Source organism: Falco rusticolus, chromosome 10 (assembly GCF_015220075.1).
Source record: "Falco rusticolus isolate bFalRus1 chromosome 10, bFalRus1.pri, whole genome shotgun sequence".
NCBI lineage: Eukaryota > Metazoa > Chordata > Aves > Falconiformes > Falconidae > Falco > Falco rusticolus.
This window is the reverse complement of record NC_051196.1, coordinates 27,756,067-27,783,597: the sequence shown is the minus strand read 5'-3', so window position 1 is coordinate 27,783,597 and position 27,531 is coordinate 27,756,067. Positions and strand designations below refer to the sequence as shown.

The following is a 27,531-nucleotide window of genomic DNA, read 5'->3' as shown; positions in this document are numbered from 1 at the left end:
ATTCAGAGACCCAGACTCACTGTTTCTTCTCCAACTTTCCCACACTTCATCCCATTCAACAGGAGTACAGATCATTAAGATAAACTCAGTGCTTAAGCCTTCTGTAAGTTCAAAAATTTGCCACTTATTTTTACAGACGGTTGCCTGTGTGAAGTTTTAAACGTGTTCATTCAAGTATCCCTGTACTGTGCTCTTGGCTTCACATCTGGGAGGCTTCCTTTAGTCAGAAGTTCAGCACTTGCTTTCATGAGGATTTTTAAAAGTAAGATTTTTCTTACTGCTGGATTAACTTTCCCTTACCAGTGATGAAGGGTCTTGTCAAGGGCTGATAAGGGTACAGGTTTTGTCTGTATTTAAATAAAGGTTTACCTTTTAAAAAGTTATTTAATATATAAAGAAGGAAATGTACTAGTTCTCTTTTCTGCATTAACAAAGGAGAAATTAATTTAATATTGGAAAGCTGTGTCTTTGGAGACATGTTAAAGCTGGATGAATTCACTTGTTGTGTTATATCTGAATCAGATGCAGCTGCAGCCTTACAGTATAGAATGTGGGATGTTTTTTTTAAAAGAGGTAGAAAATGAAATTTAATTTTCCCTTAAAAGCTACGGCTATGCAAAGCATTCCTTAGGCTTAGCAATCCTCTTGCTCTCTTCTCCCTCCCTTTAAGTATCTAAAACTTTAAGAACATGGGGGGCATGAGAGAGCAGTTCTGATGGCTTTTTTTGTGGAGGAACAAGGAGAACAGCTTGATGGGAGGGAAAAGGGAAGTCCTGACACACAGTTCCTAATGCATGTGGCACTTGCTCAGTGGCAGCAGCCCTCTGCTGTTTTAGCCAGCCTGCTAAGTTAATTGCAACGATGATTATTTGGGTTTTTAGAGTGTTACATTTGTTTCAATTCTGTTACAGAAGCTGTTAGGAAGTAACATTTACCACTGAAGTTTGGACTCCTATTTTTAAAATACAGTTTCGGTAGTTTATATGTAAAACTGCTGATGTGGTTGATAAGTTAGCAGCATGCTAGCTTCAGCTTCCTTACTTCTGTGGTCTTTTAACTTGCAGTGTAGAAATAGAGTGTTACTGTTAATGCAAAAACATCCTGCTGATGTTGACACCTTTCTGTCTTTTCATACTGTATACCATCCTGCTTCAGGCCAGACGTTTGGGGCTTTCCTGTGCAAAAAGTGCTGGAAGAAGCTTAACTCATCCTATTTGGGTAGATAATGCAGCCCTGGAGTGAAATAGTTTAGTACCACAACATGCCAGTGGTACTCTGGCAGTGAAGGTGGTTGACTGCAGACGAGAATGAGAGGGGGCAAGGCTGCTGTACGGCATTCAGAGCGAGCACACGTGGCAGTACAGTAAAGAGGAGCCCTCGCTGCATCTTGAACAAGGTTGTGCACACACATAGTCATCCTGTTAGATTTGCATCTGATTGAAGGGGAATACATCTTCTCACTGTGCAAGTCTGAAAGTATCTTAGTAAGCATTCTTCGTGTGATCATGCTTACTGCTCCCGTTAGAGAAGCTTCACACATAGAAGTTGTGTTTGATCAATTAAAATTCTAATGCAGCCGCTTGCCCTTAACGAGTTTTGCAGTCTGTACCTCTTGGTAGCTACATCCCAGTGAGCTGCTCTGCCCAGAGAAGCACTGTCATACTCGGGATTTATCACCTCCTCAAGATAAGTCTCCATCACCTGCCTAAAGGTCTGTTGTCACCTACTGTTGCCTCTCCTCAGAAGAAGCTGTCATGGAAATGTGGCAAGGTGATGCCACAGCTAACGCATTAGGCCAATGAGCCATGCTGACATGAAAGCAAAGTGACTTTGGAGACAAATTATACCAACAGTTTCATGCCTTCAGCATTCCTCAGCATGCTGACTGGACAGTAACTGGCACACGGCTCTAGGGAAAGTCTTTCCTAAAAGGGCATTTCTGGAATTAGGCTTGTTTGTCACCCATTAAAACAGATTTCAGACTTGCTACTTCAGAGGTCTGGGATAAATACTTCTCATTTCCTTGGCACAGAGGCTGTCTTTCCACCAGAGCTGTCCTGTGAGACTGAATCCCAGGAATAACAGAAGTGCAATGAAGGAAAAGTAGTCAAGATACTTGTAGTTCGAGTTGGGATGTTCCCTGTGTGGCTGTAAGGGACCCTTCAAGCATGCTGCAGCACAACTTCTCTGCTCACTGAGCAGGATATTGCAGGACAGGAGCTAAAGCCCTCACGTTCCTTGTGTATGTGTTCAAGCCTTTGCGATGCCAGGAGGAGCCTCTCACACAGCATTCACCCCCAGGTATGGATGGTAACATAATGTTTTTGCAAAGCCCCTTTATAACAAAAAACTGTATCAGTGCCTTAAAAGTTGAGGCAGCTTTGAAAGGCATGAGAAACTGTTGGCTTTGAAATCCTGAATTAATATGGTTGTAGCAGCATTATTTCTATCAAGCATTGTGCAGCCCCTTGTGGTACGTAGCAGTCTTGTATTCATCACACTTCTAAAAGAGGAAATACAGGAACATGCAGCAAAACAGAAGGGTGAGACTTCTGACTGCGGTTAATTGCGACAAGTTGGTGACAGAGAGATCAAGGAAAATTCCACTTGTGGACAGACTTTTTTGCTCACTTTTAGACGCCAATAGGGGGTTTCTGTTTTGCGTTCTGTTTTCTAGAATTTTATCTTGTCACAGAAATTATCTTTCATGAGAAGCTTTTTCTTCAAATCCACAAATGCTTTTAGGGGTAGAGCTGTCACACACTTTGTGGAGATGTAGTTCCTAACACTGGGTGACTGTGCAAAGCTGAAGTCTCTTCATCCTGCTGTAATTATCTGCACTACTCAAAGTGACGCTGCTGGCAAATGACAACAATGGACAAAACCATAAGAATCAACAGAACCACAAAGGTATGTCTGTTTTTTTGAGTACTGCGTATAAACAATTAAGAAAAAAGGGTGCTGGAATAAGGTTTGGTGTTTGAAGTCAGCATGATGCTTGGTGATGTCGGAAATGTTTGGTGTTCTCATCCTGAGGTGGAAAGAAGGCTCTCTACGATGCTCACAAACCTAACGTCTCCCTGCGCTTTTTCTTGTGATAAAACTATTAATCTGAAGAAATGTCTTCTTGAGGAGGACTCTGAATAAAGCAGGATTCCCAAGCAGCACATACCTGTGAACATAGCTTCAAGGTTGCGCCTGTTTTACTGCTACCCTGTAGCAACATTAGAGACACGGTTATTTTGTCAGAGACTTGCAGTAACAGTGCGGGTGACCTGTTGCATGATAGATAATTAATTTCCCTACATTACACACAACACAGAAGAAATTGTGAAGTACTGTATTTGTTTATTTTGAAGGACTGGAACTTGTTTATAAGGTTTTTTACATTTATTTGTGTATTCATATTGCATCTAGTATGATTTTATATTTATACATAGATAAAATACCCTGCTGCAGCTATAAGGGTTAGAAAACGCTGAATCTTGACTCAAAGTCAGTGCCTTGATTGTCCTACTACTGTCTGCAAGTCTAATGAGAAGTGTAATGGAATTATTATTTTCATCCTCAATTATGATCTCAGTGTTTACTGTAAATAAACTGCCTCCTGGAAATTTGATACAAAATATAGTGTAGGGGAAAAAGCTTGGTACTACCTCGGTGAGTCACTTTTTGCACTCAAAATTTTCCATTGAGGCATATAAAGATAAGAGGACTATTTTTCATGTTAGGTCATCAGAAATCGATGCAGGACATTTTTCATTTCTATAGAAAGTTTCCATTTCTAGGCATGATATTTTCTGTTTTCTCAAATGGATTGCCAATGGCTAAATAAATGTAATGGTAGCAAGCAGATTTCCTGTTCTACTGGGCGGTCTTTAGACACAAATATAGCACACCCAGTCAAGTTCAGCTGAGCAACAACTGAAAAAGTCAAATTTATTTCTGCTATATAATTTATGAACTGTTTATAAGGTTCTTAATACCCTGGCAGTACTGTTTATTATAACATTTGAACGTTATACTCACTACAAAAATACTAATGATGTGTTTTTTCTACTATCTGGCCTTCTTGAAGCACCATGTGCCAACCATCAGTAGCTTTGCAATTATCACTGTGCCCCAACGATTCTACCTTCACGAGGCACACCATTTCTGAGAATTAATTCAGTATGTGAACGCAGCCAGAGAAATTATGTTACTTCTTTCTTGTTGCATATACACCTGTGACATAGTCTGTGCAGGAAATGTTGCACCTAATGGTGCAATTCAAAACACGGTCAGCATGACGGGCTGCACTTGGGAAATAGTTCTCGTACTGTTTGTCATTGTCTGTGCTGTTGCCAAAGGAGAAAAAGGAGTGTTTTTTAAACACACATTAAGTTGAACTGAAGTTTTTCTCTCCTTCCAGAATGCCCAGTTCACATATTCCCATCTTATCCACAAACAAGCGCATGAAGAACAATGTCAGATTTGTTTTTGTGAGCTCCTCTGCACCTGGGGGTGTGCGCACCTACAGCCTGGTGGCTTTAGGGTGCCCGCTGTCACCCCCAGCCTCCACCTCACACGCCTGAGAGCAAATAAGTTGCAAAATGGGATTTGCCAGAGCTAATACATTAAGCAAGGAGTTACTTAAATAGCCAAGGGGAAATACTGGAGAGAGTGGTGAAGTCTCCACTCTCCTGGGCTCAGACAATCAGTTTGGGGCTATTCCCAGGGATGCAGTCCGGTGGAAGTGCACTCAATGCCCAGCTTTCCTGGGAAAGTCTTAGAGGTAAAACTTTAGTTCTGTCATGGACAAAACAGTCTTGACTGTGGTGGGCTGACCCTGGCTGGCGGCCCCGCGCCCCCCAGCCGCTCTGTCCCTGCCCCCCTCAGCCCGGCAGGGACAGAACGTACAGCGACAGGCCCGTGGGTCGGGGTCAGGGCAGGGAGAGCTCTCAGCCATCACTGTCACGGGCAAAACGGGCTCCACTGGGGGAAATGAGTTTAACTTACTGCCAATCAAATCCGAGTAGGATAATGAGAAATAAAAACGAAATCTTAAAAGGCCTTCCTCCCATCCCTCCCTTCTTGGTCTTCACTTCACTTCGGATTTTCCCTCCCCACCAGCAGCACAGGGAGGGGGACAGGGCTGGGGTCAGTCCCTCACAGCTGTCCCTGCGGCTCCTTCCCCCGCACAGGGAGGGCTCCCACACCGCCCTGCCCCAGCGCGGGGTCCCTCCCGCGGGGGACAGTCCTCCAGACAGTCCTCCACACGCTGCCGCAGCGGGAGCCCTTCCCGGGGGCTGCGGTTCCTCACACGCCGCCCCAGCGCGGGTCCCTCCGTGGGCCCTGCCGGGAGCTGCCCCAGCGCGGGTCCCACGGGTCACGGCTCCTTTGGGCACCCCCTGCCCTGGCGTGGGGCCCTCCCCGGGCTGGGGGGGGGGATCTGCTCCCCCGTGGGCTCCGTGGGCTGGGGGCACGGCCTGCCCTGCCAGGGGCTTCACCACGGGCTGCCGGGGAATGGCTGCTCCGGTGCCTGGAGCCCCCCCGCCTCTGTCCTCACTGACCTGGGGGCTGCAGGGCTGCTGCTCTCACACCGCCTCAGCCCTCTCTTCTGCTGCAATTTTGTGTCGCACAGATATTTCCCCTTCTTAAATCTCCTACCCCAGCGGCGCTGCCACCGTGGCCGATGGGCTCAGCCGTGGCCAGTGACAGGTCCAGCTGGGAGCCGGCTGGCACGGGCTCCACCAGGGCGTGGGGGAAACTTCTGGCACCTTCTCACAGAAGCCGCCCCTGCAGCCCCCCCGCTACCAAAACCTCACCATGCAAACCCACTACACTGATCCAGGGAATATTCACATGATGTAATTTATTGCCAGTTAACACAAACTTCTAATCACTGATTTGGGTGATTGAGAAAGAATAAGCTGTGAACAATTAAGCAAGCGCCTAAGTGAGCATGTGTTCTCCCCCTTTCCCATCCCAGCTTGCCTTATTTCTGTGTGGGGTACACCACACCCAGTCTGCCCCAGTTCCTTCAAGGAGGTGGTGGTGGTGCAGAGGCATGGGGCTGGGGAAAAGGTCTCTGGCTGCTGCTCCGTGACTGTTGCCCCTTTTCCTCCGCTCCTCCACACTCCTGCCCCTGCTCTGGTGTGGGACACCCCGCAGCCACAGTCCCTTGGGGGTGTCCCTGCCCCAGCACGGGTCACCGGCTGTCTGGGGGGATGCCCCTGCCCCAGCATGGTGGGGATCCTGTCTGGGATTAATTCGAGAGAATATTTAATTGTATTTGGAAGTAGTTTTGTGGCCACAAATTTTGGCTTTGTTACTTGTATTTCTGGACCGTTTCAAATGCTGGTAGCACCTGAAAAATTCCAGGGTCATAAGTGAATGGCTGCTCTCTATCTCCTGTGTGGAGTGTTCACACTAGTAAAACTGCTGGTTGTAATGAAAAAAGGAAAAGGAAAGGGAAAGGGTACCCCCAAAAACATTCAAATGAGCTGCTTTGTGCCAGGAATTCTCTCTCATTTGGATGACTGCGTTAGCTGTGTGTCTGCTCCTAGCCCCAGCCCAGAGGTGTAGATTTTGTTGAGAAAGCATTTTCAATTCAGTATTTTCTATTCAAGATGCATTGTTTTTTGTTACGTGATTGTGGGTTTGGGAGCGAGTGTCAAATTTCATCTTGAAGCTACTGCGAAAAGAGGAAGGAAAATACTTTTACCAGAGAAAAGTACAAAGGCAGAACCAGTAAAACTTTGCAAACCCCAGGATATTCACGAGTACAAAGCAGTAAAACCTGTGCATTTGCATAAGCATAACCTGGGCAGAGCTGTTTACTGAGCAAATAGCAACTATTATTTAATGATATTAAAGAATTTTTTTAATAATCAAAGAAATAAAACCCTTCAGCTGCAGTTAATGTTTAGCTTTCCCTCTCAGGGTTTCTGCCTCCGAAGAGTAAGATTATTTTGCAGGGATTTCTGTAACAGCAAAGGGGATCTATTCAATTTTCTAAGGACCCAAACATGACAATTTCTAAGTATATTAAAAGTATATTAAGTTAAAAAAAAAAAACCAGGGGTAAACAATGATGCTGCAGAAACGCTTCAAAATCCAATCCTTGCTGCTGGTTCAGCCCCGCTGCCCCACGTTTTCCTGCAGGGATACAGTTGCAAAGCAGAGACAAGGCATTTCCCCGGGGGTGTGCACGGGGAGGGACATCTGTGTGTCCTGCACCTGGCCCTCATTAGCATCAGCAGCTGCAGGCCAATTGCACCCTGGAGATAATTTAGCTATGTAATTAGCTCCCTTGGTTCCCAGTTGCTGCTCTCCTCGGGCTCCCAGTGAGTGCAGCAGGAAGTGGAAGGGGGCTGAGCATTTGCTCTCCAGGCTTCCAGCCAGACCCTCCAGTGCTCCTGCCTAATCTGCTGGACTGGGCTTGGAGAGAACTCATCCTCCTCCTTCTTTGGTGATGGAGTAACTGGGAAATAGGAGACAACAAAATGAAGGTCAACGTAAGTATTAGATTATTTCTATTGCAGTTAATTGAATGGCTTTGCATCTTTTGTAGTGGGAGCGTGAACAGTGTAGAGCCTGTGTCTGTCAGGATCCCTTTTCACTGCATGCTCTTGATCTTATTTGCACATTACTAGCAGAGCATATGGTCTTAATTTTTAAAATACGATCCAAGTTAAGCTGAAAAAAATGCTTTATCAAGAATACCAGTATGGTTAAGAAGGGTAAGGTTTTGTATATGCCTTGTTAAAAAGTTACCATGAATGACCCTGGCTGGCCAGGAGGATTCCCTGTGTTCCCCATTTTCTTGGAAATAATGAGTTTAAATGACTAATACTTGAGCTTACATTTTATCAGAAAAAAATGATAATTTTTGCACTGACTACTAGAAAATGAGTAATGGAGATGTTCTAACAAACTGAATCAGTCTTTGAAGAAAACTCATTGAAGTTACTTGACATGTGAGCCTGGGAAAGCCTGTGCACTCTAGGTTAGCAATTGTCCATGTCCTGCAGTGCTCTTCGCAAAGAGAACTGAAGCTCGAAAGAGGAAAGGAGTGGTGGCAACGTTTGTTTTTAGGAAATACTGCTCTGGGAGGAGGAGGGAATACAGGGATGGAACAAATCCATTTTATAGTCATACGCTGATGTTTTTGCCCAGACTTCCAGCACAGCGCTCCTGCAGACACCCAGCATCAGCTTGCTTTGTGCTAAGCAGAGTTTCTTTGGCTGTGGAACTGACCCTTTCAGCCTGGCGATGCAGCTGATGGCTGGCAGCTGCGATGCGGGGCAGGGGCTGCGCGGTCCCCATGTGCCCTGTGTTAATGACAGGGAAGGGGCAACGTACAGCTGCCGCACAGGAGCGGGGGTGTGTGCTGGTGGCTAGGGCAGGTGAAAAGCCATCTGCTGCTTTTCCCAGAGAAATATTAAAATTATGGATAAATACAACTTGGTGCAAAAGGGCACTCTTAAAAAAGAACTGGCATTTCTGGGCATATAAGTGCAATGGGAGAGCTGGAGGAAGCAGCGGTGTTTGGGCGTTGTGCTGTTGCTACTGATTCATTATGAATCAGAGAACACTCACCCTTGAGCCTCAACCCCCTCGGCTGCTGTCATTCTGCCACTTCCAGGGAATCTGCAGAAACCCCACCACAGGTCAGACAGGGTGCAAGGACAGCATCCTGGTCGCGCTTGTGCACCCAGGAGGAAGAATTCACTGCAGTGCCTGCCAACGAGAAATCTGCAATTTGCTCCTGACAACCTCTCCCAAGAATTTTTCGCCTGTTCCCCAGGTAGGCAGAGGAAGGAGAGGCAGGACCCTGCCCTAACAAGTCTCTGTGAAGCATCTATTGCTTAGCAGGCAGAGGGAGAAAACTTGTACTCGACAGAACTTTGTGTCCTTAAATCCATGTTTGGAAAGTAACGTTGTAGTAAAAAGTAATTAAGATATTAAAAGGTTTAGAAAAGTCAAAAAGTAATTTGGTGCACATGGGCAAAAACTTTTAGCTAGAAGGAGGAACCAAAGCCCAGCATACATACATACGTATTCAGTTTTATAAACATCAGGAAATGGCAGTTTATTTTTCCCTGAACTTGGGCACGAGACCACACATGCCAAAATGCTGTGAATGGGAATGAAATCCTGACTGCACTGAAAACGGGGCAGGGGGTGGGGTGTCTGTTGGTTGTAACACAGCTGGAATTTGATTAACCACATTGGTGGAGAAAAGAGAGTTTGGGGAAAATTAACAGAACAGCTTGTAATTCCCACCTCTGTGGCGCTCTTATTGTGAAGCTGCTCAGCTTCTAAGTGGTTCTGCCTGAATTTTTAAACTGGTTGGTTTTTATCAAAAACTGATTTGATCATCCAGAATTTAAAACCTGCTGATTAGCAGCGGGTTCTACCCTCTAAGAATCAATTAACTGTTGAATAGGCAATCAAAGCAACTGCTGACATTCATTCCTTGTTGAAGCTCGTGCGAAAAGATCTGAAACTTCTGTATGACCAGAACACTTATTTTCCAAAATATGCAAACAAAACACAAAATACAGTAGAAGGACCTTCCACAATTCACAGAAAATGTTGCTCAGGAAGTGGGATGTGCAAGCCCCATGGCCAGGAGAAAGGCACATGCATGTAGAGAAAGATGTGAGTGTTTAAGGTAAATTCTTTGTTGTTTTGTGGATGTTGTTGGTGTAAACTCTGTCTACAATTAACTGAACTGGGTAAAATTTAAATTGATTCAACTTGGCCTACTATTTAAAAGGGGACTTCCCTGGGAAGTGTGTTCCCAGCTAACAGGGCAATGGAGAATGTTTATTTCTTCAGCTTTGTTCGGAGGTGAAGAGATTAACTGGAAACAGTTCTATAAACATGTCAGAGGGTGCCACTGATGCATGAACATAACTGTTCAGTGAGTACAACCCACTGCCTTTATCTTCCATCTCCTCAAATATTTTAAGTCCCCTTTTCCTGCAGTAAAAGTGCTTACAGATAATATTGTGTAAAACACAGCTGAAAAATATTTATCTGCATCATATCTCTTGGTTTTATATTATTTCAGTAGTTGTTTTAAGAAGTAAACTTAAGACAGTAGATGAAAAATATTTTTTTGATTTGAAATGCTTTAGGTACTGTAGTACCTATGTATCACCTGAAACAGTATGTAGTAGTGACTTGATGTCTCCAAATACAAACTGAGTGGGAAATGGGGGTGTTGAGAAATTACTTTGGCTGACTTGCAAGCAAGATGCTCAAATTATCACTTGATAACCTTGATGGATTTTTCTAGTGATATTTGTGTACATTTTATAAGGACTTTTTTCTTTTTCTTGTTACATAGTACTATAGGCTGAAGGTAGGGATTGGGATGGGGGTTTTTACAACGGGGAGAGTTGCCTTAGCACAGATATTCATTGAGTATGTAAAGCACAGATGTCAGTCTGTGTGAGTACTTCCATTCTGAGGTTACACAATTTTGCATTATAGAATTGTACAATTCTGAGTTTTACTGACTCTTATTAATGAAGAGAGTGGAAACTTTTAATAAACATGAGTTAACAGCTTTCATTCTGAAGACTCCCAAGGGCTGGTAGGTTTTACAGTAGGAGCACTGCTGGATAGGGTCACACAAACAATAAAGATGTAAAAAGTCAGTTTGTAGGGGGAGTTACTGTTTTAACGTCTGATCTACGCTCCAATAAAAGGAGACACACAAGAACTTTTTTTCACACCTCGGTTAACTGAGCCTGAGTTACCAGAGGGTTTACACTGTAAACCCGTTCGGTGCGGTAGGCTCGCTGGATGTGCCTAATTGGCATCGTTCTAACGTGGCCGCAGGCTCTGCAGGGGAGAACGGTGTCTGGGGCAGAGGTTGCAAAGGACATGGGCTCTGCTTTCTGGGTCTGTGCTCTGTCATCATCTCGTTAAAGTCTGCTCAGTGAGGGAAGAGTAACAGTGCTGTCTGCCGAGGTGCTTTCTCATGGGGTGATGAACTGGCTTTTAAGATGTTCTTTGTCTTAGGAGATTTTTTTCAGGGCTGCTGACAGGGAAGAAGGAACAAATGTCAAAGAAGGAAAAATGCTTTGATCTCATCTGTGTTGCTTTACTACTTGTTACATGTTGGTTAGTGTAAGGACACATTAATGAAACCACATAAAATAACAACGAACTATATGCAGCTGGCCCTAGATGGCATTTTATGGATGATAGTGTTAGACAGCCAGTTTCCGCTCCACTGGTAATAAAGAAAAAATGCAGTTCCCATTAGCCCCAAAGCACAGCTTCCTCCTAGCTAAGCATCCCGTAAGGTCTCTGTGATCCTGGGAATGCAGTACTTGTTTATAGTCAATGGCAGGTCAGAGATGCTTCTGCTTACATGACAGTAAGGGGCTGCCACAGTGATTCCTTACGTCTGTCCTAGATAGCTGACAGCGTCGGTGGGGCCCAATTCCTGACAGGCAGCTCCCCATTATGTGAGCCAGGGCCTGTACCACAAATAACCTCACTCCACATAACTGGAGACAGACTTGTCAGACCACAGCTATCCGCGCTGTCAGATCGGGCACTTGCCTGCCGTAAACCTCCTGTAACTTCTGTTTATAAAATCGCTCCTGCTGTTGTTGTGATCACAAAATCAATTGGCTGGGATGAGTTCTCTTAAACATGTCTCCAAAAAAATGAGATTTCTTTGGAAAGCAAATGGGAACAGATTTGGCATCCAGTGGCTTGTCAGTAACTCTAGTTCGTAATGTGAGCAGATGGAGCCCGTGGGATGCTGAGCTGCGGAGCTGGCAGGGGGCTGGATTCCAGTAAGGGACAGGGCACAAACAGGAGATTTGGTGGTTCCTTACCCAGCCTCACGGTGCTTTGGCTTACCCAGCATGGCCGTACCCTCCTCCTGGGAGTATTGCTTAGAGGTTTTGTTTCAGTGGAACATGGACATAAGCAATCCAGCTTTCATAATTGACGCAGCTCAGTGGCTCCAGCAGGTTTTTTTCTAGTGCTATGGGATTCAGTATCACCTCCAACTTCACTAGGAAGTTGGCTAACCTGTAGCTAGCTCTTTGCTGCCAGAACTACAGCACTTTCCAGTACTAAAGCTAGCTAGTTTTATGTATATCCTATAAAAAGCTAAACACATCAGCACCTGTGATGCTAGACACTGCTGTTTGTTCCAGTTTGTTTTATGAGTATTAGGCTGATATTCAACATCTGCTTCAGCATCCTGTGCTAATGCTTGTTGAACCAACAGCTGGGACTCCTAAAAACTATATAGAGCTTAAATGAACAGTACTGCCTACATTCCTTTGGTGATAACGCTGCAGAAAAGAAATGCTTCACGGTCTATTCTGCACCAGCCTGGGTGCAGTCAGGTCCTGAGAGGCTGGGTGAGAAACCAGAACGCTTGGAAAAGAAACAAGAAACGGGGGGGACTACTAGTCCTGTAAATAAAGGAACAGAAAATAAAGGCAGACCTGCTTGACCTGTGGTTTTTATATCTTGTTTTTGTGGAGATTAGAATGCAGCCAAAATTATTTACTTCAGTGGTGTGGTGCTGCTTGTGTTGCTTTTGCAATGTACTGCTGCAACGTTCTGCCAGGCTGTGGGCACTGAAAATACACAGAAGACTCTTTCTTTTCAGGGAAGATGTTGGTGGGGGTTTTCTGTTTTGTCTTAGTGGTTTGGATTATTTTTTTGTTGTTGTTGCTTTGCATCCTCATATCGCACTGCAACAAGAAGCTGTCTTTTGAAAGAGTTTTCTATGGGACATTCCTGTAGCTTGCTAGGTATAAATTACTAATATACTCTGTGTTACACTCTCTGGAGAACTTGTGAAAGGTAGAAACTAGTTCCAAGACAACAGGATAACAAATCTTCATTAAAATGTCTTCCTAAGCTTCTACCATTTTTAAAATGCATTGAAAAACGTCACTAGGGGCTGTAGGCCAGTTGGATACTAATGCCTGTCACTGTCACCTGGAATTGTATCTGTACCAGTGGCTGGCCTATCAAACCAGGGATGGGCTGGTATACCTGGAAGAAAATAATGAAAAATTGAATTCTGTTGTGCACTTAGCAGTGCTGAAACTGAGAGTGGATGGAAAAGATTTGCTCTCCAATTCTGTAGTATGGACCATGTGTCCTGAAACTTGAAATGTAATTGTAGTGTTGCTTTAGATGGAAGAACCTTTTGCTTTTCTTTTTCTTTTTCTTTTTTTTTTTTTCCTTCCCCCTTGCTGCCGCCCCTGCTATTTGAGAGCTCCACTTACTTGCAGAGGTCTCAGTCTTCCAATTTATTCATGTTCTGTAGTCTCTAAGTGGGGGCTTGTGTCCATCACTTCTCTATTTAAGGTCTTAAATTTTCCAGTTCCAGCCTTATGGATAGGATATGAGATGATCTATTAACAGATTTGTTGTTCTAGCTAGGTCAGGTTTCCCAAAGTGTCCTATGATTTATTTTTTTTTTAATGTTAATCCCCTGGTTGGCTTGCAATTGAGATGATTTCAAACACTCCTGGGTATTTGCATTGCCTACAGATGTGACCCCACATGCCCTGATTTGAGCCCCACAGATCGGAGACCAGCTTTCAAAACGTGAACCACCGTGTTCTGCTTTCAATCGGTCCCTCGCTGTGGGCTGCCTGCCCTTGGATGTTTGCACGGCTTTATTGGCAAAGCCAAAGGAATGTGTGCTGGGCTTCGAGCAGAGACCCCTCTGTTGAAAAGGTTTGTGACTTTCATGGTGTGAGTTTAAAAATCTAACTTTTCATTCAGTGTGGGTGTCCCTAACATACTCATCTGACCCTGCCGAGCAAAATGTTCGTTTTGACAACCCTTCTGTGGGGTAGCTTAGCTGCTGAACAGAACTGACCCCTCTCTGTTGCTGTCACTGACCTGGTTGTTTCACTTGTTTTGCAGCAATGCAGACCTAGCAATGTCTAGGCAAAGAGATGAGAGAATAGCAGGAATGATTTATCCTGCTAATACCTGCTGCAGTCCTGTGTGATGTTGCTGAATGGGAAGAGTATCTCCTCACCCTGCGTAACTTGGGTTGTAGTCTGCAGTTACTATTTGCAGAAATTCTCACTGAGTGTACAGGCCAAATTCTGTCTTAGTGAAAATCGGTGTACTTTAAAACAGACAAGACTTGAAAATGGATTTGTAGTTTCATATGTCAGTTGATTAAAGAATTGGGCCCAATGGTGTGTTTAGTATGTTACTTCCACAAGAAAGACTTAGCTGGGGAAATATTGATGTTTAGACACCTTTTAAAACCATACTGTGAACCAAACTTTCCTCTTGTTTGTGTTGGTGCAACTAGGAAGGACGGGGTTGTTTAATGCAATAGGAGGGGGCTCGCTTCCTGGCTCCGCCACCGGTTTCCTGCGTGCACCCGGCCAGGGCTCAGCATGTCTCGGCCACCTCTGCGAAAGGGGGGGACCTGCTACCCTTGCTGGCCTCTTCAGGCCTGAAAAAGTCTTTCAGCGTCTGTACAGCATCCAACAAGGCAACTAGAAGCATTGCTGATGAATAATAGGAAAAGCTCCCATCTTCAAGGCAAGACTGTTTTAATCGGGCTAGGACAGGAGGTAAATGGGACTGTTGTCCATTGCTGGCAGCTGCTGATGGCCAAGCCCGTGTATCATAGAAAGGCCATTGTTTGTGGCCACCCCAGCCAAGAAATGTGTGCTGCTGACAACAGGCTGTTTGCATCAGCTGAGCTGACAAATTGGTTTTCTACTGCTGCAACTTCAAGCCAGCTGTTGCTTTACAGCAAATGCTCTGGGCAAAAATACAAGGCATCATGTTTCCTATTTGGGTGCTATCTCTTTGGACATTACTTGTACTTTCTGATAAGGAACTAATGCTGAAGCACAGCAGTGTCCCACTGAGTGGGAAGCAGTCAGTCTCGTTTTAGAGCTGAAAGTAAATGGTATCTTGCACTGAAAAACACTGTGTCTACGGCTCTTTCCACCCTTTGCACAAACACCTTGGGTGACTAAAGCTACCTGCTGATGCTACTCCTCATTCTTTTAACTGTCATCTTGTAATAAGTAAGCAAATACCCAAAATAAATATGCTAAAAATAAAATGTGGTGATCTACTTGCCAGAAATGTACGGGCTCAGGCTCAGTGTCTATAGATAAAATGCCCTGTGGTGAAGAAGGTGGGAAATACTCATATTTGCTATCTCGCAGATTTTTGTGGTCTTGGGGAAAGTCACTCTATTCTTCCTTGGATTCCCATCTAAGAAAAAATTACATTAAGAGCACTCTATAAAGATGCTGCAAGTTATACTGGAGATGGTATTGATACACACATGGTGTCTGTGTGGTGGAAAGAAACACAGACACTGTTTCGGGTGTGCTTACCTGAAGATAAGCTCACAAATGCACTGGCCTACTGTGAAGATTTAGCAGCCAGCAGAGCTATTTGATGTCACTGTGTGCATAATTAGATTTTTCCTTGAGCTAATGTGTCACATAAATCATTAGCCTGGGATGTTCTGAATCAGTAGGATCCAAGTCTGCAGTCTGGGGTGGGCATGGACACAGCCAGCTGGAGTCTGGGTCTTCACAAGTACCGCAGCCCACCGCTGCTCTTCAGTGGTATTTCTGCCACTGGTGTTACCACTGGGCACGTATTAACTCCCTCAGCATTGATGCTACCGAGAGGTCTGCCTTCGTAAGGCTCTGAAGAAAGAATAAGCTTAAAGGAAAATAAGCAATGGGAGGAGTGCTAGCTTATGGTTTGGGTTTGTTGGGGTGGGTTTTTTTGTCTCCAGGTAAGAAATAATTTGCTTTTTATGTGCAGTTGAAGTCCCCAGATAAAGTGGGGAGCAGACAGGAAGGCATAAGTTGGTTATTTTTGGATGGTTGATGCATTTCCTCTGCAGCTTCTGACAAAGAATTTGCAGAATGACAATGGGAAAAACACCTATTTATCATACAGAGATGTTAATAAATAATGTCTAAGTAATGAGCGTTAGCAGTGCTCTTCAAGAAATTTGTGGGTAAAGGTGATGAAGAAATACATGGTAGTATTACCATCTACTTCTTTACTGCACTGAACAGAGACGCAGGCTGCAGACATTTAACTCTGCAACCAGCGCTCTGAGAAATGTTGTTTAATGTGAAAATGGGCGGACTTGAATTCATCTGAAATTAAAGTGGAGATAAAACCCAAACTAATTAACACTTCTGTTGGTGTAACAGTGCAATGTCGGTATTTTTTCTCTCTCCAGAATACTTTGGCGAAGGCACTATATGACAACAAGGCAGAGTGCTCAGATGAGCTGGCCTTCCGCAAAGGAGACATCCTGACGGTGCTGGACCAGAACGTCATCGGCAGCGAGGGCTGGTGGAAATGCTCCCTCCATGGCAGGCAGGGCCTGGCCCCCGCAAACCGCCTCCAGCTCCTCGCCACTTCTCGGGCAGCCCTCCTGCCTCCTTCCACCCAGGGCGACTCCGCAGAGGCACCGGTGGGCCAGCAAAACATCTACCAGGTTCCCTCCACTCCCAAGCCTACTGTGTTGTCCTCTACCTATGAGAAGATGGAGGGGTGGGTTAAATCTCCAGCTAGGGTCTCTACCCTGCCTGCCCAAGGAATATATCAGGTACCAGCCTTGGCTGCACAGCTGCTCAGTGAAAGGACCCAAAGCTCGACAAGCCAGGTAAGAATATAAGCAGCTATAAAAGTAACAAATGTTAGTATTAAAACGGTCATTGGGAGCAGGAAAATAATAAAGGCTATTGGCCTGGGCATGTCAGTGGAATTCGCAGCAAAGCTGTTCAAATAAATGGTGTTTAGGAAACTGCCATCAATTCTGCTACAGTTTGTAGCATTATGTGAGAAATGCTGTTATAGGCAACATATGACTTTCTATATTCTGTAGTCCCTCACTTTTTTTGACAGTTTAAAGCAGCTGTAAAATAGGGCAGGAAGTAAAGAATATACCATTTGTTTGGAAGAATCTAGAAATTATTTCCAAACCTACCCCAAAGTTAAAATAACAAGACACAGAGCCCTTTCCTCTGATAGTCTACAGCATGTGTCCATCCAGAGTCCTCTGGGCACACGTGGGGTCTCTGCATCCATCTGCACAATAACATGATTCATGTTATTAATGAATTAATAATAAATAATTAAAAAAACCCTCAGTCTTTGCTGTGTGGTGATTGCTGTCTTTAGTCCAGTTTCTACTATTCCCAGGCTCTTGGCAAGCTCAGAGCGCTGCTGCCTCTCTCTCCTGCTACTCCAGGTAGTCACTACACTTGCATGAAGTATCAGCGCCTACTTTAGACCTGCTGGAGGACACAGAGTTTGGTTGTGTGGCCAGAATCAATGTCTCTCCCAGCCTGTTTTTGCTGCTGCCAAGAAAGCACCCAGGGTGCATGGGATAAGAGCAGCCACCAGTCCCCCCAGTTACAGAGACCAGTTGCAAACCTGGCTTTCCACCGCTTCATTGCCACTGCTTGCCAGGGCTTCCCTCTTTCTCCCTGCTCCTTGTGTTTGGCATTCAAATGAAACATGGATGTGGAAGGTATCATTTGCCTAAATGTTGCATCGAGTATCTTAACATCAGAAGCTTGTGGGTTTTTTCAGTGTGAAGTGAATGGGATCTCTTGTGTAATGAAAGGTAAATAGAGCAGGTGGGGAGGGAGTTCAGGTGCAAGTTTTTGTTCAGTCCCATGAGTTCTTCAGTCCTAGCTGGCTCTTTATTCCATGTATGAAAATCATGTTAGAAATGTTAATTGAATAAAGAAAAGATCACCTCTGAACTATATAGCCTTTTAGATCGACTTAATGATCATGTGATTTATGGAGCTCAGCCAGGCACCTTTCCTCCCACTGTGCGGAAAGGCAAGGTGTGGGATCTGAGGTGCTGGTTCCTTCTGTGTGGCAAATGGGCGCTGGAAAGCAGACTGACTTGGTGTGTCGCTGGTGACTAAAACCTAATTTTCAGCACTGCAGCTGCACGTCCAGCCTTTGCATACAATTACTGTAACTGCAAGCTCAAACTAATAGCTACAAATGACCCTTTTGCACTTGATGTGATCTGATTTCTTCACATTCCTAACCCTAAAGAAGCCATTTGCAAATTGAATGCAAGATTTTGGTACAGATTTTCCATGTTTTGCCATCAAATCAGGCTGAAAATGTTACTTACTGTTCTTTATCTGAATGACTGGCCCAGCAGAAGAGCTCCTTGGCTAGTCCTGTCATGAGTCTCTACACCTAAGCATCATTTACTCTAACAAAGAGGGGGGGGGAAATGTCCTAGCCTACTACTATTATTTAAAAGTTCAGGTTTGCCTGAGCTGCCTCTTGCACAGCATCACAGCTGTTCCCACACCAGCTGTACCACAGTGGTCCTGAGCCATGCGCAGTTGTGCAGGGTGGCTCCAGTGTGAACCGCCTGTGCCAGTGCAGAATGAGCCGTGGCGCTCCAGACCGCCCCATGTAGATCCTATGGGACAACTGGCAAAGTTTCTGGCATACTCAGCTGTCCTCTGAGCAGCTGGGTAAAGCCACCGTAAGTCTTTGAGGGAACTGGTTGAAAGCAATAAAACAAAATCCATCGAAGCCTGTGTGCTTTCACCTTAGAGGAAAGCCGCGTCACTTCTGCCTAATGCAACGGGCACCCTCGTGTTTTACTGTGACTGAAAGTACTTTTAAAAAATAGCAAGATGTGACATTCAGTGAGTTTCCTCTTTGCTGTATGCTGAGTAAGGTTTGTCCATCTGAAAACAGACCTGGGCTAAGGATGGTTTTCTTGATACCGCTTTTACCCTGTCTGCTCAGGCAAGTCTCTTTTATGCCTCTGTTTGCGCTACGAGCTATCCTGCATGCAGAGCGCCGAGGGGATTCCTGTTCGCTCCTTGTTCCCTTTCTTCAGATGAGAGCTAAGCTTTCACAAAGATGAAGTAGGCGCTTGTAAAGCTAGCGTCTTGTTCCTCTGCCATGTTTCCACTAAATTTAGTTGCTACAATACTTATATGATGGAGAACACTACCTCCAATTTAAAATAATTTACTGTGATGTCTCATCTCCAGCAGTGCTTCTGTGGGTCAGCAGTTTGCAGTAATCCTTTCTAGCTAGGCTAAACCTGTGCTGAACAAACAAAATTCAATGTTTTGGGGGTTGATTTAAAAAAAAAAAAAAAGAAAAGCCCTTTCCCAGCGTTTGTATTTTGGCACCTTAACTAATTGTCCCGCAGATCTGGTCATGGCTCTTCAGATTTGTTTTAAGCAAACAGGAGAATTAGCCTGTAATTGAGTACTGACTAATGATGTAATTCCCATATCAGACTGTTTGTGGAGCTGGACAGGGCATCAGTGTAACTCTGTTTACTCCTTCCGAGTGAGACTTTCATAACTACAGAATAATGCACCTCAGCCTGTACTTTTTGATGCTTTTACTCCCACTGAATAACTTGACCTAATGACTCTCTGGGTCTGGAGAAGTAGAAATTCCCCTACATTCTTTTTTTAGTGGTTCTGCTTTTTGGGTAGTCTAAAGATTTAAGCGATAACTGAAGCTGGATTTTCTACACATGTTTTTGCTCTCTCGGTTAGTAAGGCAGATTGTCTTTGATTTGTCTGTGCCAATTCTTATCTGAAATAAAGCAGAAATGCTGGTAAAGGAGAATTATGGGGAAAAAATTACCATGCCTACTTGTAAGGTCAGTTCCTGTCTCTCACCATCAGTGAAGAGCTGAAAGGTTTTTAATCACTGAAGGGTGATTACTCTAATGGTGGCCTATTCAACTGATTTTTTTCGAAGGTATCCTGAGCTCACTGCTCACTACAGCTTTCTCATTACTGTTTTTTCTCCCCCTCTAAGCATCTGTTTACTCTGCCAAGAGCATGCCGGGCTTCAGTCCCAAATATCAGGAGTGAAGTGTACGATGTTCCGTCCACACAGCACCGGGAGTCCTTACCCACACAGGTGAGTCCTGCCACGGTGTCGTGTCTGTGTCCCACAGCTGGGACCCTGTAGGACGTCAGAATAGATTTTGAGGTGTGTTTCCCTGTTTGTTTTTTGTAAAATTTGGCAGAAAATCATCTATTTTTAGGGAAGTTCAAAACCTAAAGCAGTTCTCCTTTAAATCTGTTAATGTTCAGAGTAATGTGTCTTAAATCCAATGTGTTTCTGAGATAAATTCAGAGATAAAAAACTTTGGGTTTTACCATTACTGAGTTCCAGGGTGCAGATGAATTCTTAGTATCAGAGTGTCAAACTCTCTGCCTTGGTTTATCCATCAGGAAATGTGCTTTCTCTCGCCGTCATTTGATCGGGAAGATATCAAGATGTTTACAGAAGAGTCATTAGTGCGTGTACAAAAAAGTAACTAAATGTCACCCACACCACCTACCTCCCGGGCAAGAAAATGTAAGGGATTATTAGATTATGTAACATGATGCACTCAGGGTAAGGGCAACAAGGGACGGGAGCGTGTCGGCGGAGCCTGCCCGTGTGGCAGCACCAGGGTGCAGGGCTGAGCCCACTCAGATTCATTCATTATCAAGCTACCCATGAGCTTCTTGCATTACCCGCTTTGTGTCAGTGGGGCAGGCCCTGCTCAGACCCAAAGTCAGGCGTGAGGTGGCGGCTGCCTTGTGCCGCCTCGTGCCCGCCACCCTCCCGCGCAGCACTGCCCGAAGGCCCTCCAGCAGCTCCCTGAAGGTTCAGTGTGACCCTTGCTGACCGAACTAGGAGCTACAGAGTACATGACCCAAAAGTCTTTGATTCCACCAAAGTCTTCAGTGGGGTCTTAAACAATTGAAGCTAACCTATTTTTTTTTTTTGCCTTTGACCAGAGTGGTGCCACTCTGCCCACTGCATGCAAGGGCTCTGTGCTGGTCAGATCCACCGAGTGTTTCCAAGAAGAGCAGAAGCAACTTTACAACGTCCCATCCAGCCCAGAAAAGGCAGGAGCTGGTGTCCAGAAAGGCTCTCCAGTAGGCAATGTAAGTAAGACTTGTTGGACACGAGAATAATCTCTTATTACTGTGACATTGGGTACATACGCTGAACCTTCCTCAAGAAGATCATGGGGATAAGACCAGCACGTCTTCAGTGCAGTACTTTGTCCTTCACATTAAAAAGACAAATACTACCTGGCTCCTGGACAGTCAGGGTTCCTACCAGGACTAGGACTACCACTGAGTGTGCATTTGCTTTTTAGACTGCAGGCAACCTTAGCTTCTTTTTATGACAGTGTGAAAAGCAAATTCAATACCTGACATTCTTGAATGTCTGTTTGTAATATTTAAGCAGATAAAAACTAGCTGTCCTCATTCCATGTAGCACTCTCCTGTCACCTTTTTTGGGAGCGGAACACACCTGGCTTTGGTGTGTGCGTGTGTCAGGCTTCCCATCTCTTCCCCACTCTTTGACAAGTACCATCCTTGAAGAAAGAGCTGATCTGAAGTTTCACGACAAAGAACATGCCTCAATGGAAACTATTAGTTGAGTGCCAAGTATTTCAGGTTTCCTGAACAGTTTTAGGATCCAGGAGAATTTTGACAGGTTCCTTATCACCTACGCCCAGGGCTGAGGTGCAGGATCTCAGGGCAGCTCATCCCAGCACAGGAAATCTGAGGCTTCCTGATTCTGTGGGTTAAGGAGAAGTGCTGTAGTTTCTTGGCTGCCCCACGACGAGAAGCCAGTCTGGCACAGAACCTGTTCAGCAGTGACAGCGGGACTGGTGCTACCCAGAACTAGGGCGCTGGCATATGAGCAATTGCTCATTGAAGCTGGCATTCCTGACGTCTTCGTGGCTGTTAGCAATTGTATCGACCAGCTGCAACACCCTGAGAACAGGTTTCCTTTCAGAGACATGGCTTATTGTTGCTTCCAAAATCAAATTTTCTTAGAATTCTTTGTTCATGGTCAATTTGGAAAATTCTGGCTTTGAGCTAAAATACCTTTGTCTGGGCTCTCCTTCATACGCACATTTTCTGCAAATGGGGAAGCCTGACCTGGCCAGTTCTTGCTAAAATTTTTATCACATGGTGGTACTCTCAGTTGTTTCTTGTTGCTGCATGCTCCTACAGTTCCCTACACACCCTCATGCCTGTGCTTTATGCTTGTAAGGCATCCAGGTACAATCTCTCCTGAAGCACCTATTAGCATTAGTCTGGATTTTCTTACACAAGAAGTTGTCCTGCAGTCGCGTTTTTCAGCTTGGGCTTCAGCTGTACACACACATACTTTTAAGGCATTGGGCAAGATTCATTATGCAAACCTGTATGAAGTGAAAATTTAAACTCACTGCAGTTATTTGAGAACAGTCAGTGGTGTCAGTGATTTTTTAAATTTTTTTTTTGTCAGGGTATGTGTATGAATGGGGGTGGGGATACTGGAAGATCAAGTGTTTTCTTATGCAGAGGCTAATAAAATCTTCATCTGTAAAATGGAGTGCTTAATGTTGCGTACTAATAAACTGGCATTTCATTTTTGTAGCCATTCCAGAAAACTATGAGTTTCCTACTCCAAAGCAGCCAAGGAAGAGCCTACAGATTTCACTGGCTTGGGGACACTGCTGTATCATTTGATCACCTGTACTCAAAATGTTTTAACCTTCATATGTGCAGCCCGTGCATTTTAGAAAAAATAAAATAAAATTATGGGCTAGCCTTTTTATGGTGCAGTTCCATTGACATTACTGGAGTTGCATACATTTATGTGCTCTGAGAATTCAGTTTTGTTTCTCATCTCTCATTTAAAAACACCATTTAAAAATCCTGTGTGCTCTGTTGCAGTTATATGATGTCCCTCCCAAAAGAGAAACTGATATTTCAGAAAATGAATCTCGGAAAAAGTGCTGGGGCCATTACAATACCTTGCCAAACCCTCGAAAGTCAGAATGGATTTATGATATTCCAGTATCACCTGAAAAAACAGGATTAAAACAAAACCCTTCTGGCCATTCCTTGGAGAACCAGGTGCTGTACGATATACCACCAGCCAGGTACAAGGCGCTACCAACTAATACTGAAGCTAAAGTTGTAAATCCACAAATATATGATATTCCACCAACACAACGGAAATTAACATTTCCAGATATCCATCTTTATGACATTCCATCTTCACGGGACATGCTCCTTTTGCCACAAAATGGTAGCTGTGATGTACCCCCAAGTCTTCTGGCTCCAAAACCTAAGAATCAGATCTCTGAAGAAAATGTTTATGATATTCCAAAAGGTTTGCCCACTGCTGTGCAGTCAAAGAAAGAGATGGAAAAAACCGATAGTTCTGGACACCAAGCATACAGTGCTCCTCCGCAGCTCTCAAGAGATGCCAAATTAGAACAAGACAGGTTATCTGTTTCCAGTGCAGACAGCAGAAGCAGCACACTCTCTACATCCTCAAACTCTTCTGCTGAGTCTCTTGCTACATCATCATCAGAAGAGCCTGCCAAAGAAATTAAACTGGACCTTGATGTAGCCATAGAGACACTGACTGGATTGCAGCACAGTGTATCCAGCTCGGTTGCAAGTTTAATGATCTTTGTGAGTAGTAAATGGAGGTTACAAGAACACCTAGAGAAAAGCATTGAAGAAATCCACAGAGCAGTCGATCACGTAAAAGTATCACTGGGAGAATTCTTGGCCTTTGCTCAAGTCATAAAGGTAAATGCCTCTTACCTTACTGATAACAACCTTCAGACCAGAATTAAAAAGCAGCTAGAAATTCTTTTAAACTCGTTCAAAATTTTAACAGAAACAAGAGAAGCTCTAAACAACTGCAACTGGTCACTAGAGGCTTTGGTCCTCAGGAAACCTCAGAATAACCCGGATGATCTTGATCGCTTTGTTATGGTAGCCCGCACGATCCCAGATGATATCAAGAGGTTTGTATCCATCATCATTGCCAATGGAAAGCTTCTCTTCAGAAAGAGTGAGAAGGAACACGAAATGAAGCAATCAAAAGTGAACCCAGAATACAAAATGGCAAAACAAATCACAATGCCAGGAAGCCTAGAAATAGATTCACTTCAAAGAAGTACTCCTGATAAACCCAACCAAAGTCAGGTCTCTTCTGAGAAACCAAAAGAAAATGCCACTGAGGACTGTGATTATGTTCAGTTACAGGTTGGTACAACTGAATTTTACTGTCTATATTCTTGACCATTTGCAGATATTAAGCTATTAGCACTATTTTATCTTTGCACTAGCGCCAAATTCAGTTTGCACTCTTCCTGTTTTACAGACTTTATGTGAATTCAGGATTTTGTAAGAGTGCTAGGTGGCACATGTAGAACGATCACTAATTTTAAGTAATAAAGAGAACTGGCATTTGAGAATTTACCCAGGCAGCCAGCCAGCCAGCACCGAGAAAAGGTTTTTAGCTTGCCCGTTTAAATTCATTTGAAAGACAGCTTTTAGCTGGAGGTTAGCAATTTGTTTCTTCTCACTAGTAGTTCTCTTCTTGCCAGTACATTTTATTTGTTTGACTCTGACATGACTGTACAAGAGAGATTAACTTCCTAAGTTGAGGTGTATTGGAAAGCATGCTTTCATAGGAAATTTTGATTTAATAAATTAAACTCTTACTGTGAACTATCAAATTTATTAGAATAATTTTGGATGTTTGTTAGAATCATTCTCCTTAGGACTGCTGAAATATCTACTAAGAATATAACTCCTGTTTTCACAAAGAAATGCTGACTTGTCCTTAGAACTTAGGAAATGTTTTGGTTTGTTGATGTTGGTTTCAGTCTTAGTCTTGCAGGATCTGACACTAAATTTCTAGTGGGGAAAATGCTACCGTTGCTTCTAATACACGTACCATTGTCGTCTGCAACATGAAGGCTGCATAGCAAATAATTGTTTCCACCTGAAATAAGAGAAAAACACATTTATATTTGACTATAATATTTATTTATGTACACCATTTCACCTTTGCTTTCACTTTGATTTTTAACAGGCACAGAAGATCATTTCAGATAAAGAAGTAGCCAAGAAGAATACAGATTCAAAACCAAAGGTATTTCTGATTTTGAAAACTAACAAGAACTTCTAGTCCCTGATTTCTGTGCTTGCTAAAATTCAAAGCAATTTGCATCTGGACACACATATCTATACATAGTGATCTATTTGTTTTCTCATAGTTCATTTTCCTAGAACTAGTTCTTAGAATTACTGCTGAAAACCCATGCAGAGCATTTAGTTTCCTCAAATGTAACAAGGCCCTCTAGTTTAAAGACATACTATTTATTTGCTTGCCTTTGTGCATCATTTGGGATAAAGCTGTGAGAGTTAGTATTTCAAAATGTTTTGTCGTGCACTGGTATAACGATTTGAGTTCCTTGTTATTGTACATTTTTAATGTACATATAATGTACATAACCCTCCCCTCATGAAGTCAGCACCATTAAAGATCAAGTCAGAATATTTTGTATTATCTGAAAGCTTGAGGCCCAGACTGTATAAAGGATTGATGTTTAGCTACAGCACTTTGTGTGCTATCCATTATTAAAATTGTGTTCAGTTAAATTTGTTTAGGGAAAAAAGGCCATCAGGAAAAAACAAAAACACCACTTTGAAGCCCAGTACTTTGTGGAAAGAGAAATGATTGTAAAAGACTCATGGGCTGGGGCAATTTGGAGACAATTAACGAACCAAACTCCCTGTAAGTGAACAAATGTGAAGAATACAGGGTAGAGCAAATAAAGAAGCAATCAGTGTGCCACCAAACTAAGTCTATTTTTTTTAACCTTTTTTCAGGTTTTGCCATCTGCAAAAAGTACTGTAATTCAAAGCAAGCAGGACTCTGCAAAGAAAATTGCTCTCCCAGACCACTGTAAGCTGTGTTTTTGTGCACTTCACAAGGCAATTGGTGTGTTTACTAATAGTCTGAACAACAACCAGCCACCTGAAGTCTTCATATCCCACAGCAAATTGATCATTATGGTGGGACAAAAGTTAGTGGATTCTCTCTGCCAGGAAACTCAAGAAAGAGATGCTCGGAACAATATTCTCCACAGCAGCAGCCGGTTTTGCAGCCTCTTGAAGAATCTGGCTCTTGCCACCAAAAATGCCGCAATACAGTATCCAAACGCGGATGCCGTGAGGGAACTTCAGGATCAAACTGAGGAGCTGTCTAAGTACACACAGCAGTTTAGAGCAATGATGGAATGAAAGGCATTTCACTGTTTTTACAAATTCTCCACTGTTGTTGCTCCTTTGGCATGTGGTAACCAAGGGGGAGGCAAAAGCAGCTCAGTAACACTGGCTTTCCGCCACCTCTAGGAACTCCTGCTGGGCAGTTCCCTGGGTGCTGTGCACTTTCAGCAGGTGAAGATCTGCACAACAGCAGATGCAGAAGAGGATCTGTTGTAGAATTAAATCTGTACTTTCTTCTCCATTTTTTAGATCCTCCCTGGAAATGTTATCGTAGTAGTTGGTCAGGAATGTTTGCTGTGTATTAGAACAAAGTTATTTTATTATCTGGCTGATTTTTTTTTTTATTATTTCTATATATGTCAGATAAATATATTCCCCCCTTTTTTTTATTTGGCTATGTAAAGTCTCTCTTTAAATTTTGCTGCACAGTGTTCTGTAACTTATGATAGCCCACCACCAACTATTTCCTGAGGACTTTACTCAGCATTTGTAATTATAGTATCTTTTTTAAACAGCTGCAAAGCTGATTTTTGTTTTTAATATACAAATGCAACGAATGTATTACGGGACAAAAGCTGGCAAGTACTACACTTAGCCTAGATGGTAACGGGAAATACTCCAGCTAGTATCCCAAGCGCAGAGGAAAACAGACTTCAGGGAGTCTCTGGCTCCCGGTAGATATACGGGGAGCGTGCCTCAGCCTTCCTTTGTTGCAGCCCGAAGCTGTTCGGAGCATCGCTCCAACTGAAGCAGAATGTATTTCAGTCATTCAATAGGCAGAGGCTCTGGACAAGCTCTTCCTATGCACGGGAAAGGTGATGATGTCTCTTGCTGGGCCCCACGCTGGCTGGGCTGGCCCGGGGTTCCCAGTGGCCCTGGCTGCGCTGGCCCGTGTCACTCACTGCCGTCACCCCCACATCTGCTACATCCCCAGATTCTTTGTATGCGTTATTTGTATTTCTTCCTCATTAATTTATTTTAAAGCTTTAATCTGAAATGTCAGTTTCTTGGTGGTGTTGTAGCTGCATGGACAATGGGTGTTGGGAGCGGCTGCAGCTCCTTGGCACGGGCCTGTGGGCAAACCAGCTCCCTCTGCCCCACGGTTTCATCTTCGCTTGGCAGCCGCCATTTTTTATACAGTTATTTAAGCCTCGACATTTGTAAATATTATTGTTTGCACATTCAAATGCAGTAACCGCGTCTCACGTTGCCTTTCTACATTCTACATTACACTCGCTAGCGCCCGCACCGCCCCCTCCCGCCTCAGCCGCCCGGCGCTGGGGACCCCACGGGCGAGAAGGGCGGGCGGCCCCTTTCTCCTCAGCCGGGGCGCCCCGGCCAGCCCGGCCCAACTCGGGGACCCCTCCTCTGGCCGCAAATCCCCTCGAGCGGG

At 44.0% G+C, this 27,531-nt stretch overlaps 1 protein-coding gene across 3 annotated transcripts; it reads left to right on the top strand.

Annotated features, from left to right (window-relative positions):
• The first annotated feature begins 111 nt into the window (after window positions 1–111).
• CASS4 (Cas scaffold protein family member 4) lies at window positions 112–27,135 on the top strand. Of its 3 annotated transcripts, XM_037403390.1 has the most exons (9): window positions 112–262; window positions 1,156–2,910; window positions 13,540–13,728; window positions 16,247–16,675; window positions 19,849–19,953; window positions 20,826–20,975; window positions 22,773–24,104; window positions 24,940–24,999; window positions 25,740–27,135. In XM_037403390.1, the coding sequence occupies exons 3-9, from the start codon at window positions 13,654–13,656 to the stop codon at window positions 26,151–26,153; spliced, it is 2,565 nt and encodes an 854-aa protein (XP_037259287.1). In that variant the 5' UTR covers window positions 112–262; window positions 1,156–2,910; window positions 13,540–13,653; the 3' UTR covers window positions 26,154–27,135. The 3 variants fall into 3 exon arrangements, with proteins under 3 accessions (XP_037259287.1, XP_037259289.1, XP_037259290.1); XM_037403392.1 differs by lacking the exon at window positions 13,540–13,728 and having other exon boundaries at window positions 112–2,910; XM_037403393.1 differs by lacking the exons at window positions 112–262; window positions 1,156–2,910; window positions 13,540–13,728 and adding an exon at window positions 7,362–7,499.
• Window positions 27,136–27,531: the final 396 nt, after the last annotated feature.